General features: G+C 45.7%; 1 protein-coding gene across 8 annotated transcripts in view; it reads left to right on the top strand.

Moving 5' to 3' along the window:
• ELMO1 (engulfment and cell motility 1) overlaps nt 1-14,394 on the top strand; it is a 562,024-nt gene that overhangs the window by 517,412 nt on the left and 30,218 nt on the right. For all 8 annotated transcript variants that reach the window (XR_015696387.1, XM_087713089.1, XM_087713086.1 and 5 more), the window contains 2 exons: nt 4,895-5,058; nt 12,374-12,486. Coding sequence is in view for 7 of the 8 variants with exons in the window: in XM_087713089.1 (XP_087569215.1) it covers nt 4,895-5,058; nt 12,374-12,486 (277 nt within the window). In the remaining variant the exon portion in view is untranslated. The remainder of the gene's footprint in view (nt 1-4,894; nt 5,059-12,373; nt 12,487-14,394) is intronic.

The raw sequence follows: 14,394 nt of genomic DNA, 5'->3' as shown, positions 1-14,394 counted from the left end.
ACGGCCTCAAGACCCCGGTTCATCACGTCCACCGCTTCATTGAGTTGGCACGGGGCGGACAGATACAGCTGCGTATCGTCCGCATATTGATGGTATCTTATCCCGTGCCTCCGAATAGCAATAGCAATAGCAGTAGACTTATATACCGCTTCATAGGCCTTTCAGGCCTCTCTAAGCGGTTTACAGAGAGTCAGCATATTGCCCCCAACAATCTGGGTCCTCATTTTACCCACCTCGGAAGGATGGAAGGCTGGGTCAACCCTGAGCCGGTGAGATTTGAACCGCTGACCTGCTGATCTAGCAGTAGCCTGCAGTGCTGCATTTAACCACTGCGCCACCTTGGCTCCGAATGATCTCGCCCAGCGGTTTCATGTAGATGTTAAATAGTACGGGGGACAGGACCGACCCCTGTGGCACCCCATATGTTAGGGGCCTCGTGGTCGATCTCTGTCCCCCCACCAACACCGACTGCGACCTGTCCAAGAGGTAGGAGGAGAACCACTGCAAAACAGTGCCTCCCACCCCCACCTCCCGCAGTCGTCGCAGAAGGATACCATGGTCGATGGTATCGAAAGCCGCCGAGAGGTCAAGAACAACCAAGATGGAGGCGTGGCCTCCATCCCTGGCTCTCCAGAGATCATCGGTCAATGCGACCAAAGCGGTTTCTGTGCTGTAACCAGGTCTGAAGCCGGACTGGAAGGGGTCCAGGTAATCGGCTTCCTCCAAGGACCGCTGAAGCTGGTAGGCCACCACCTTCTCAACAACCTTCCCAATAAAGGGGAGGTTGGAGACTGGACGGTAGTTGTTAAGTACGGCTGGATCCAAAGATGGTTTCTTCAGGAGGGGTCTCACCACTGCCGTTTTAAGTGCGGCGGGGAAGTGCCCCTCCCGAAGCGAGGCGGTAATAACCGCTTGGATCCAGCTCCGTGTCACCTCCCTGCTGTTAGCAACCAGCCAGGAGGGACACGGGTCCAGTACACAGGGGGAGGCACTCACAGCCCTCATGGCCTTGTCCACGTCCCCGGGGGTAACATCCTGAAACTCAACCCAGCGATGGTCTACCAGGTCGTCCATTCGTGCCTCCGCTGGATCTGCAAAGGTGGAGTCCAGATCCGACCGAAACCGAGCAACTTTGTCCGCCAAGAACTGGGCATAGTCTTCAGCCCTACCCTGCAAGGGGTCCCCCGTATCCCTCTTATTTAAGAGGGAGCGGGTTATCCTAAACAGGGCGGCTGGACGGGACTCGGCGGACGCAACCAAGGAGGCAATATATGCTCTTTTTGTTGCCCTAAGTGCCCCGATGTATTCCTTGGTGCAGGTTGTTAAAAGTGCTCAGTTCGATTCGGATCTATCGGACCTCCACAGGTGCTCTAGGCGTCTCCTTCGGCGTTTCCTCTCCCGGAGCTCCTCGGTAAACCAAGGAGGCCTCCGGGATCCACCACCTCGGAGTGGCCGTAGTGGCGCAATCCGGTCGAGGGACTCCGATGCTGCCGAGTGCCAGGCAGCAGCCAGAGTCTCTACCGGATTGTGGGCGAGAGTATCAGGAATAACCCCAAGCTCCGTCTGGAACCTCAAGGGGTTCATAAGTCGCCTGGGGCGGAACCACTTGATCGGTTCCTCCTCCCTACAGTGGGGGTTTGGTCTCCGGAAGTCAAGCCTCAGTAGGCAGTGGTCTGACCACGACAGGGGTATGATCTCATTACCCCTCAGACCAAGATCACAAGTCCACTGCTCCGAGAGGAATACGAGGTCGTGCGTGTGACCCGCTGAGTGGGTTGGGCTCCGAATTACCTGGGTCAAGCCCATGGCTGTCATGGAAGCCATGAACTCCCGCGCCCCATCAGAGTGTTCACCGAGCGTAGGCAAATTGAAGTCCCCCAGGACCATAAGCCTAGGGAACTCAACTGCTAGCTCGGCTACCGACTCGAGAAGCGAGGGGAGGGCTGCTGCAACGCAGTTGGGAGGCAGGTACGTTAACAGCAGGCCCACTTGACCCTTGAGGTCCAACTTCACCAGCAGGGACTCACACCCGACAAGCTCCGGAGCAGGGATCCTACGAGGAACTAAAGACTCCCGAATAACGATAGCCACACCCCCACCCCTTCCCTGAGCTCTCGGCTGATGAAGCACCTGAAATCCTTCTGGGCACATCTCTACGAGGGGGACTCCTCCCTCCGGGCCCAGCCAGGTTTCAGTAATACACGCCAGGTCTGCCCCCTCGTCTAAAATTAAGTCTCGGACGAGGGGAGCTTTGTGGACTACAGACCTGGCATTTAGCGACAACAGCCGGAGACCAGGGTCCTTATTACTCGCGCCATCTGGTCTTGGAGTGGGACTCATAGGGCCGGAAGGAGGGATCTCTATTACGTAGCGATCCCTCCTTCCCCGGTAATGGCCAGCCCTAAAGTCCCCGCCATATCTGCCCCTCCCCGTTATGACAGTAATGCTCCGACCCACTCCCGTGTCCGTGGTCCCCCCAACCACACCTATAGCTCCCGCATTCCTTGCCAGGCCCTCCGAATCAGACACACTCATTCGTTCACTCAATCAATCCCCACGTGATAGTTAAAACACAGAATACAGCAAAAATAGGGCAATAAAAGTGGGCACATTCACACAATCATACGCATCTTCCAGACATATCCCAAACAAAGGAGGAAAGAAGACAAGAGAAGAAAAAGAATAGAAAAAAAAGTTGCGCTAAAAGTTAAAATTAAGGTGCGAAGCCTGCCAAGGCTAGATAGTTCTTAGTGTTCAAGATGGCTGAAGTCCAGCTATAACCCGGGCGGGGTTTTCGGGGGGATAAGTTGGGTCCTCCTCTTAAAGGCCAAAAAAGTCCAAGATAGTTGGGAGCAAACAGGTGGCTTTTTCTATAAGTTGTGTTCCGGATAGCGCCCCCAAGACAATGATGGAAAATAATAATCAAAAGCAGCTGTACCAACAGGCCGAAAGGTCCAAAGTCCACAGTTGGAGGCGGCCAGGTGATAGGGTGCCTCAATAGGGGAATGCCAGGTGTCCAGCAAAGGAGCACCAAGGGAGAGTCAGATGGTAAAGATGACAGAATAAAGGGAGTAATCTCCATAGTCGTTAGGATGATATAAGGGAGGGGTAGGTACCTGGGGGGGCGTAATAGCGGCGCCAAGGCCTGCTAGACAGTCCCCTCTGTTGGTATCCAAGGCAGCTACCCTTTCTCTGACACGACAGTTCCCACTTTAACTCCCAGTTCAATTCAGACCATAAAAGGTAAGCTTGTAGAAAGTCCAGGGGCTCCTTCAGGCTCCTCTCAGTCCTGAATAACAAAACCGAAAACTTGGAGAAGGCCAGGAAAAGGCTGGGATGTATCCAGATCATCGCCAGCTGGTAAGGCGATTGGGGGGGGGTCCTTTGGGAGGAACGCCGCGGCAGCGGCGGCAGGCAAAACGAACGCAGCCAGCCGCCCAGACTCCTCAGTGCCACCCGATTTCAGCCACCCCCTCTCCAGCACCACTATCCACCAAAAATCCAAATTCGGGGCTTCTCCCGGTCGAGAGCCCTGCAGCAAAGTCAAAAGATGCTGGGTGCATTGGAAACCACCAGGGAGAAGCGCCGTCAGCGTGCCGCCATTTCCTCTGTCGTTGGAGAGTCGGAGGACTACCAGGGGCGATCGTACAGCCCGGGGGCCGTTTGGAGAGCCGCAACCCTCCGACAGCCACCTATTCATGACCCCCGAATCCCGCTCTACCTTTGAGATACCCTCTCGCATCTGTTCTGACTAGGCTCGGTGATGTTTCCTGTGTTTTTCCGTCCACCTAGTCGGAGCGGAGAAGGGATAGCAGCCATTCGTGGTTCGCACATGCGCACAATATCATGATACATGAGATTAAGAATGCCTAGCCAGAAATTTGGTCCAAAATTTCAAGGTCCATTCCCAATAGTGAAGATACTTAACCCAGTTACAGTTCAACTCAGTCTACCCAGAAGTCTAGGGAAAATTGACCCAGAATTTCATTGTAGCTTATTGAAGCCAGTAATTGGGTCCAGCATAAGACAGTGGAAAAATCATAGACTCCAGGCTGAATAGGGGTCTCTTACAGTATTTAGTGCATTGGAAGGGTTACCCTTTGTCTGAAGCTATGAAAAGTTGGAATTTAAAAGTGGATAAGTTAGTAAAACAATTCCATGAGAAGTTTCCTGATAAGCCAAAGGTTCTCCCTGGGAGGGAGAAGAGGTGGTTAATTTTGTTATGTTAACTTTTATGTTATTCTTTTTTCAGGAAACATTTTTCTTTTGAGGAGAGGCCGCCTGTAAGGCCTGCAGTTATATTCCTTTTAGGATTTTTGGCCTGCCACACTCTCTATTATTTTCCTATGCTGTTTCATTAGTGTAGTAGTTGAGAGGGGGGAATAGAAAGGAGTAGAATTGTGGAATGTGTTGTTGTCATTCTTTTCTAGAAGCCCAAGGTCATCTTTGGTCTCCGCATCTCTGCATCTGACCGGAACTAGATGGGTGGAAATGCCAGCGTGGCTGAAGAAGATTGGACCATGTGATGGATTTATGGGTGTGGGGATAAGATCATGAACTTTCAACTGAGTGGAATCCCAGGAAGCCTTAGATTTGGGATTTTCCACAGATGTGCCAACATGTCTGTCTTATTAAAATGGAACTTTAAGGATAGCTATGCCTTGGGCTCTGATTTAATTCTGCATGATATTTGGAACGCTGACACGTGTGCCACATACTTCTCAGTTTTCCAAAAGTAAAACTGGATATGTCCTATCAATATAACACAGTTGATGTTACAACATTTCAAGGTTTTTTTTTAAGCAGCTGCATCAGACTTCTAGAAAGAACTTGTTTTTTATAATTGAAGACGAGTGCTATTCTGATGTAACTGCAATTTTGTTTTCCTCCACAGGTCATGCAAGTAGTGAGGGAGCAGATAATGAGAGCACTGACCACAAAGCCTAGTTCACTGGATCAGTTCAAAAGTAAACTTCAGAATCTCAGCTATACAGAAATACTGAAAATCCGCCAGTCTGAGAGAATGAACCAGGAAGATTTCCAATCTCGTCCAATTTTGTAAGGTTTTTTTTTTTTTTACTTTTTCTCTTCCTTACAACGAATACAACTGATATTTGTGGCTTCTTCAGAAATAACTTCAGGAAGTTATGTAGGACCATGATTTAAAGAAATATTTCACATTTGCTTAGAATGCATTCATGAGTGTTTATAGGATTGACCCTTTATATATCCAAAATATTTTCTTCTAGTCTTGCAGAGTTATTGGAAATTCAATAATGTAATAGATAGATGATAGATGATAGATGATAGATGATAGATGATAGATGATAGATGATAGGTAGGTAGGTAGGTAGGTAGGTAGGTAGGTAGGTAGGTAGTGACTATCAGTGACTCAGTCAAACGAAGTATGGAACAAATGTTTGAAGCAACATAGAAGCTCTGAAAAAGATACTTTTGCTCTTTGAATGCCATTTTTTGGGGGGGAAAACCTCAGTTCTTCTTTTACTCCTTTCCAGGCTTATAATAAACAGAAAAGTGTGATTGTTAGTACACATTTGTATGCATGTGGTCAACCCTGGCCATTTATAGATTTCTTTTATTGGAAACTATAAGTTTCATCTTTTCATTACATATCTAAGCTTGTCCATAAAATGATAAATAAAGCCATTCAGTATTAATGTCAGAATGTGGCATCAATATTAAATGTAAGATTTCTCGGTCTGTGAAAATTCCTGTGTAATATAAATTTTTCAGTGCACCATAAAATTCCTTAGTCTCCTTGATTGTCATAAAAACAACAGAAAACAAAGGCAGAATATAAGGAAAAACAGCTGGATGACAGATTAAATAGATGGAAAACCAAAGCTTTGCATGGACAACACTTGAAAAATATTGAAGGAAAATGTGATGACAACTTCACACGGACATGGCTTAAGATGGGAACTATTAAGTAGAACTCTGTGCGCATGCCCAAGATGGTGTCCTGTCATGTTTGAGGAGAGCTTCGGGGAGATGATTGTCCTTCTTGGGGGCTTGCAGGGGTACCCTATCCCATCGTTGGTTCTAGATCTAGCTATGAGAACTTCCTGGGACCTTGGGGATACCATTGAGCTGCGATTTACTGCTTCATAGCCAGAACATTGTGAGTGAAAAGGAGCAGCTGGCAGTAAGAGGAGAATAAAGAGCGTCAGTGGCTGCCGGTGTGGGAGCAGTCAGCGGCGGTGGTGGGATGCCCGGCTTGGGATCTCTGCAGCCGGCATGGATGTGCTCAGCAGCAGCTTCCCGTTACCCCCCCCCCTTGAACACAGCTGGGGTGGGTGTGGTCATCAGAATGCCTGGCCTGGGGTGTCTGAAGCCGGCGTGGGTGTGCTCAGCGGCATCGGCGGCGGGTCGCCCAGCTTGGGATCTCTGCAGCCGGCGTGGTGTGCCCAGCAGCAGCTTCCCGCTACCCCCCTTGAACACTGTCGGCTCCCTCCCCCGCCATGGACATGTCATCTCCTTGTTCCATCACCCCGTGATATCATCCCGTTTGGTTGATGCCACACTCTCCTCTATGCTATACTGCAAGAGAACTTTATTCACTTCGGGAACTCCCTCTTTCCCGGGGATGGCCTTCTTGCCTATCAAGACGCTTCCTTAATGACAGATCTTTGATCCCAAGAGGTGGCATGCGAAGAAGAGACTTCTTAGGGGTTTTTTACAGGGGTTTTAAAATCAAATTTTAAGGGGGGGTGGAGGGGTTGATACGGATTGCTCAGACAGGCTTGGGGGGGAGTCTGCCAGGGCACAGGCCAGAGCTAACTAATGGGCGCAGGTTGGGAGTGCAGAGAAGGGTTGGGATTCCGGGGGAGACATTAAGCCATTTCATTGGGGGGGGGTTCACCATCTCTACTGTTTGTGGGAGAGGCAGATATGGTGGGGGCCGAGGGCCAAATTATGTTCGGGGGACGTGGGTCCACTGTTTAAGAGCGATCGCGCGTTCCAACCCTCATCACCCTTCTCACACCCCTGGGTGCTCAGGATTACAGGACCCTGGTCTCTGGCTGGTATCGCTTAATGCCAGGTCCCTGGTACATAAGGCTCCCCTCATTTACGACCTCATACAAGAGGGTAGAGTGGACCTGGCATGCATTACAGAGACCTGGTTGGGCCATGAGGGGAGTGTTCCCCTTAGTGAATTATGTCCACCAGGATTCCGGGTGTTTCACCAGCCAAGAGCCCAGGGCAGGGGTGGGATCGGTCGCAATTTGTGTTGACTGGAGGACAGGGATCGACCCCGAGGCATGTCACCTTCTCTGTGGGAGTTGCCTCCCTCTGGAATGAGCTGCCCCCAGAGCTTCGTATAATCCCCGACCTCCGGTCCTTCCGACACGCCCTAAAAAGTTGGCTTTTCCAGCAAGCCAGCCTGGCCTGAACAAAACAAAATAAATTATTGATCATAGTTAATTTTAATTTGAATATTTTAAAAAAATGTTATTGTCAATTCTAATTGGGTTTGTTTGGGATATTCTATTTAATTTTTTTAACTTTTGTATTATGTGTTTCTTTTAATGTTGTATGCCACCCTGAGTCCTTGGGAGAAGGGCGGCATATAAATCTAATAAACCAAACCAAACCAAACCAATCAAGAAAGAAACGGAAGATTTAATAATGGCTGCTCAAGAACAAACACTAAAAACTAATGCCATGAAAGCGAAGATACAAAAATCCACTAATAACCCAAACTGCCAATTTGGAATAACGAAGTCGAAACTGTTTCACATGTAATATGTGAATGCAGGAAAATTGCACAAACTGATTACAAAGTAAGACATGACCGAGTTGCTAAATTAATCCACTCGTCATTAGGTAAAAAATATACTGCTCAAAAAAATAAAGGGAACACTTAAACAACATAATGTAACTCCAAGTCAATCACACTTCCGTGAAATCAAACTGTCCACTTAGGTAGCAACACTGATTGACAATCAATTTCACATGCTGTTATGCAAATGGAATAGACAACAGGTGGAAAGCATAGGCAGTTAGCAAGACATCCCCAATAAAGGAGTGGTTCTGCAGGTGGTAACCACAGACCAGTTCTCAGTTCCTATGCTTTCTGGCTGATGGTTTGGTCACTTTTGAATGCTGGTGATGCTTACATTCTAGTGGTAGCATGAGACGGAGTCTACAATCCACACAAGTGGCTCAGGTAGTGTAACTCATCCAGGATGGCACATCAATGCAAGCTGTGGCAAGAAAGTTTGCTGTGTCTGTCAGCGTAGTGTCCAGAGCATGGAGGCGCTACAAGGAGACAGGCCCATACATCAGGAGACATGGAGGAGGCTGTAGGAGGGCAACAACCCAGCATCAGGACTGCTACCTCCGCCTTTGTGCAAGGAGGAACAGGAGGAGCACTGCCAGAGCCCTGCAAAATGACCTCCAGCGGGCCACAAATGTGCATGTGGCTGCTCAAACGGTCAGAAACAGACTCCATGAGGGTGGTATGAGGGCCCGACGTCCACAAGTGAGGGTTGTGCTTACAGCCCAACACCTTGCAGGATGTTTGGCATTTGCCAGAGAACACCAAGATTGGCAACTTCGCCAATGGTGCCCTGTGCTCTTCACAGATGAAAGCAGGTTCACACTGAGCACATGTGACAGACATGACAGGGGCTGGAGACTCCATGGAGAACGTTCTGCTGCCTGCAACATCTTCCAGCATGAGCGGTTTGGGAGTGGGTCAGTAATGGTGTGGGGTGGCATTTCTTTAGGGGGCCGCACATCTCTCCATGTGCTCGCCAGAGGTAGCTTGACTGCCATTAGGTACCGAGATGAGATCCTAAGACCCCCTGTGAGACCATATGCTAGTGCGGTTGGCCCTGGGTCCCTCCCAATGCAAGACAATGCTAGACCTCATGTGGCTGGAGTGTGTCAGCAGTTCCTGCAAGATGAAGGCATTGATGCTATGGACTGGCCCGCCCGTTCCCCAGACCTGAATCCAATTGAGCACATCTAGGACATCATGTCTCACTCCATCCACCAACACCACCTTGCACCACAGACTGTCCAGGAGTTGGGGGATGCTTTAGTCCAGGTGTGGGAGGAGATCCCTCAGGAAACCATCCGGCACCTCATCAGGAGCATGCCCAGGCATTGTAGGGAGGTCATACAGGCACATGGAGGCCACACACACTACTGAGCCTCATTGTGACTTGTTTTAAGGACATTACATCAAAGTTGGATCAGCCTGTAGTATTGTTTTCCACTTTCATTTTGAGTGTAACTCCAAATCCAGACCTCCATGGGTTGCTAAATTTGATTTCCATTGATAATTTTTGTCTGATTTTTTTGTCAGCACATTCAACTATGTAATGAACAAAGTATTTCATAAGAATATTTCATTCATTCAGATCTAGGATGTCTTATTTTTGTGTGCCCTTTATTTTTTTGAGCAGTGTATGATTTACCTGTATCCAGAAAGTCATGGGAACATAAAATGGAAAAAGTTATCAAAAATGAGAAGGTGAAAATCTTGTGGGACTTTTGAATACAAGCAGATCATCATTTGGAGCACAATATGCCAGATATCACAGTTGTAGAGGGCCAAAGTGTACAGTTTATTGATATCGCTGTTCCTGGAGATGCCAGAATCGAAGAAAAAGAACTAGAAAAAATAATGAAATATCGCGACCTGGCCATTGAAACTACACTGCTATGGATGAAGCATGTAAGTGATACCCATTGTCATCGGGGCACTTGGCACCATGTCCAAGAATTTTATAAGATACATGAACGAATTGCAGCTTCCTGGTATAACATCAGTGGAACTGCAAAAAACTGTGCTACTCAGAACATTGTACATCTTAAGAAGGTACTTGGTTGAGGGAGGAGCCAATGTCGCGACGAGATGGTTGTGTGGTCTCAATGCTCTGAGACCACAGCCAATACTTTTGCCACTGGGGGTCCAAACAGACCTAAAAAAGACGGTGAACAGGAAGATTACGTCTTGCTGATCTCTGGGATATCTCAAAATCCTCGAAAGAAGCAAGAGAAGATCTTCAAGCCAGTGACAAAAATTCCAGCCACAAGGGGCAGCCCAAACAGAAGGATACAGAAAGCGAAAGTGTTTCCAGCTGGTGAAGAATTTTTATTGCTTTAAAAAAGAATCTGCCCAGAAAAACTCAAAAACCAATTTAAATTAAAGAATAGAAGAATCAAGCGGCGGAATTGAACTTGGAATGGTTTTGGACAATGGTTATCTTGCTTTTTAAATGTTATTTACAACGATCGAATCTACACAAGCCTTTTGAAACAGATGGATTAAGCTTTCTTATTCTACCTTCTCTTTCAGACTCTTTATGATTCACAGATGAAAGTTTTCTGTTCTGTTCTGTCTCCGCTTCGGAGGCTGGGAGGTACTATGAACTCTGAGTTTTCAAAACGGATTTTTTTTCCCTCTTTTCTTTCACAGATTGCTCCGACTTGGTGCCTCAGGGTTTTGTTGTCTCGGCCATTGATAAGAACGTATAGATGGCCCTTTGATGTTCGACCAACGTTCTTTGTGAACCTGTTCTGACCCCCCTCTTCAACACCAAAGCACGCCGAGACAAAGATACTTCAAGTATTTATTAACACACAGACTAGACCTTGGCAGCAATCCAGCACAGACTAACCTTGGCAGTAATCCAGCCTGCCAAGCTAGCCACGATAGCTTCTCCAGCTCTAGTAAATATGTTGATTCCTGCAACGAGCATGTGGAAAGTCATTCCTTTTATAGTCTTGAGAGGAGCCTAATTATCACCAGCTGTGTTCAATTATCTCCTGTAACTGCGTAACTGTTCTTTACGCCTATTAGCCCTCCGTTGCCGGGCATCCAGGACCAACTCCCTTGTCTCCTCCCCACTGCTCCAAGGCTCAGGCACCTCCTGGTGGCCAACCAGCCTCTCTGCGCCCTGCTCGGAGTCGGAACCCTGGTCAGGGTACTCCACATCCTCCAGAGCCAATTCATAGGGCCTCTTGCTGTCAGAGTCTGGTGGCAGCTCCAACAGCTCCTGCTGGGCCACAATATGAACTTATGCTTTAATTTTGTTGATCTTTTAAGCCAGAACAGCAATGACACAAACTGAAGGAAAAATAGAGGCCTTGACTTTGCAAGATATACTTTCAGAGCTACAGAAACTATTAAATAGAGAAGAGAAACAACTGGAATATAACAAGAAAATATGATGAAAAAAATTGAAAATGTTCATCAAATTCAAAATGGGGTGATTGAAACTCAAAACACCGAAGTGGAAAATGAATATAAAGAGACTAAACCTGTTGATATCTATGGTAATTGGTTTGTTCCTGAAAATGAAAGAATGAAGAGGAATCAAATGGAGAGGAAATCTACTTCAAGGGTCAAGATATAGAAGATAAAATACTATTCATACTTTTCAGATTATATAAGAATAGATGATTTCTTGAAGGTCAAGGAAGATGTTCTCTCCTTGTTTGGTGAAGGGAAGCTATACAGTAGTTTGCAATTGGTTTGTGCAATACAGTTCTTTCCTAATTTCTGTACTGCTTTAGAAGGTCTAGTAGCACAAATAGAATAGAATAACAGAGTTGGAAGGTCTAGTAGTACAAATAGAATAGAATAAGAGAGTTGGAAGTACTTCAGACAAATGGTTATCTAATCTCTTCTTAAAACTTCCAGTGTTGGAGCATTTACAACTTCCCGAGGCAAGTTTTTCCACTGATTAATTGTTCTGTCAGAAAATTTCTCCTTAGTTCTAATTGCTTCTCTCCTTGATTAGTTTCCATCCATTGTTTCTTATTCTACCCTCAAGTGTATTGGAGAATAAATGATTCCCTCTTCTTTGTAGCAACCCCTGAGATAAACCCCTGAGATAGTATCTCATTTAACCTGAGAGTTGAGAATGATGGTTATAATAGTTCAAGGGACCTCAGTTGGAAAAGATTGAAAAATGTGTTCTTGACCCATGCACTCAATTACCAGGGCATGCAGTCCCATCCATACTCAATATGCACAGTCTAAAGGTGAAATTTTATCAACAAAAATATAAAAATAGTTCCCGAGTAATCAATTAATGTTTATACTTATGCACAGGGTATCTAATTTGTTAATTAACTGCCTAATCAATTCCGGAGTAGCCCTCACAAATTGTTCTTTAAAAGAATTAGCAGTTTTATCAAACTTCTGTTATTTAGAAGTAGAATAAGAAACAGCTTACATCCAGTGCAGAGTTTAAATTCTACCTTCCTCAAATAAATGGATTAGAATGCATAATCTTTTCCAAAAAGAACCAGTATCTACAATGGGACTTTCTCATTATAGAAATGTCTCATGACGAGAGTCTAAGACTATTTATTTGTGTTTTCCTTCCAGGGAGCTAAAAGAGAAGATTCAGCCTGAAATTTTAGAGTTGATAAAGCAGCAGCGTCTAAATCGTCTTGTTGAAGGAACCTGCTTTCGGAAGCTTAACAGCCGACGCCGGCAAGGTACAAATCAGAATTATTTTATCTGCTTCTTGTTTAACATATTTGTTTCTTTTTTCTTCTTCATTCTGTAGTTAAGGTGCTTTCTGAATGGATGCAAAGAATGCCATGTAGTATTTACAGTGCCACTTTAATAATGCTATATGATAGTCAGTAAGGTTTCTTATTACTTTTTAAGCTATGATGTTAAGGTGAATACAAACCTCTTTCTGAAAGCAGATCTGTGTCTTGCTTCTTCTGATCTACCATCAATGTTTGATTGTGGCAGCCCATGAAATGTCAGTGAGTAGGAGGAAAGCATACATTGTCATGGGGAAATCCAGGCACACATTTAAAATCTGCAAAATTATCAAGGAATTATTTTAGAAAAAGATTTGGGACTAATTTTTATGGCAATATCTTTGTCCTATTGTAGTTGCAAGTGGAGGCTAAGTTCTATTGAATACAATTTTCTAATAGTGTTTTGCAGACATAAGCTACCATTACTCCTTTTAAGTTTGAGAATATTTTAAAATAATTTGTTCTCATGCTGCACAAACTGGGTTTCTTATCTTTACCATTTTAGGGGGAAATTCTTAAGGGTCACAAGGATATGGGAGTTCAATTATTTTTTCCTTTTTGAATTATGTGGTATAAATATTGTATTTTTTGGAGTACAGGATGCACCTTTTTGCCTCAAAAAAGAGGCTGAAAATCTGGGTGCGTCTTATACATAGAGTACAGCATTTTTTGCCTCCTGAAGCCCTGCCCCTTCACCAAAATGGCTGTGCATACCCTTATGGAGGCTTTCAGAGAGAGTTCCTGGGGGCTGGGGAGGGCAGAAATGAGCAAATAATGGGCCGTTTTTGTCCCCCCCCCATCCCCGAGCAGCACTCTATAAGCCTCCATAAGGCTATGCATGAAATTTATTTGACAAAAACCAGGCCCATTTTCCCGAAAATGGGCCGTTTTCTGCTCATTTTTGGCCCTCCACCACCCAGGAGAACTCTGCAAACCCCACCAAGACTATTCATGCCTTTTTTTTTTCAAAAAGGGCCCATTTTTGTGAAAAACGGGCCATTTTTGGGAGGTTTGCAGAGTGCAAAAACTTTTTTGGGGAAAGCTTTTGGAAAGCTCTTTATCTGGTTGATAAGAATTACATTGATCAAGTGCTGTGCCAGCAGAAACAAGTCTTAGGTGCTGCAGATTGTCAGCGATTTCCTTCTCCAGCACATGGATAAATACACCTGGAAACATCTACCTATCTACTTACTCTCTCTCTCTCTCCCTACTTATCTACTGTATTTTTCTCTCTATCTTTCTATTTCTCTCTCTATCCTTCTACCTATCTACCTATCTACACCCTCTCTCTTCCTACCTACTGTATTTCTCTCTCTCTCCCTCTCCCTATTTCTCTCCCTCTCTCTCCCTTTATCTATCTACCTATCTACCTACTCTCTCTCCCTACCTACCTACTGTATTTCTCTCTCTTTCTTTCTCTCTATCCCTCTATCTACCTACCTACATTTTATTTAATTTGCCTCTTCAAAACCTTGGTGCATCTTATACTCCAGTGCGTCTTATACTCCTAAAAATATGGTAGCTATTTTTAAAGATTTTAGATTTAGATTTATTGACATTTGTATGCCACCCACTCCCTTGGCCCTCTGGGCAGCTTATAGACAAGACAAAAGAACATATATAAAAAATTAAAATAAGAATACAATTATTAAAATTTCACACCATGCATACTATTAGAGTGGGGCTGGATACTGATCAACAGCCCCAAGCCTGCCGGAACAGCCAGGTCTTAGTAGCTTTACGGAAGGCCGGAAGAGTAGTAAGGGTCCAGATCTTTACGGGAAGATCGTTCCATAGGGCCGGAGCAGCTACAGAGAAGGGCCTCCCCCAGGGAGCCGCCAACCGACATTG

The sequence above is a fragment of the Thamnophis sirtalis genome, unplaced genomic scaffold, assembly GCF_051295495.1.
Source record: "Thamnophis sirtalis isolate CommonGarterSnake01/CBP01778 unplaced genomic scaffold, rThaSir2_p1.2 scaffold_4, whole genome shotgun sequence".
In the NCBI taxonomy this organism is placed as follows: Eukaryota; Metazoa; Chordata; class Lepidosauria; order Squamata; family Natricidae; genus Thamnophis; species Thamnophis sirtalis.
This window is presented reverse-complemented; position numbering and strand designations above follow the sequence as displayed.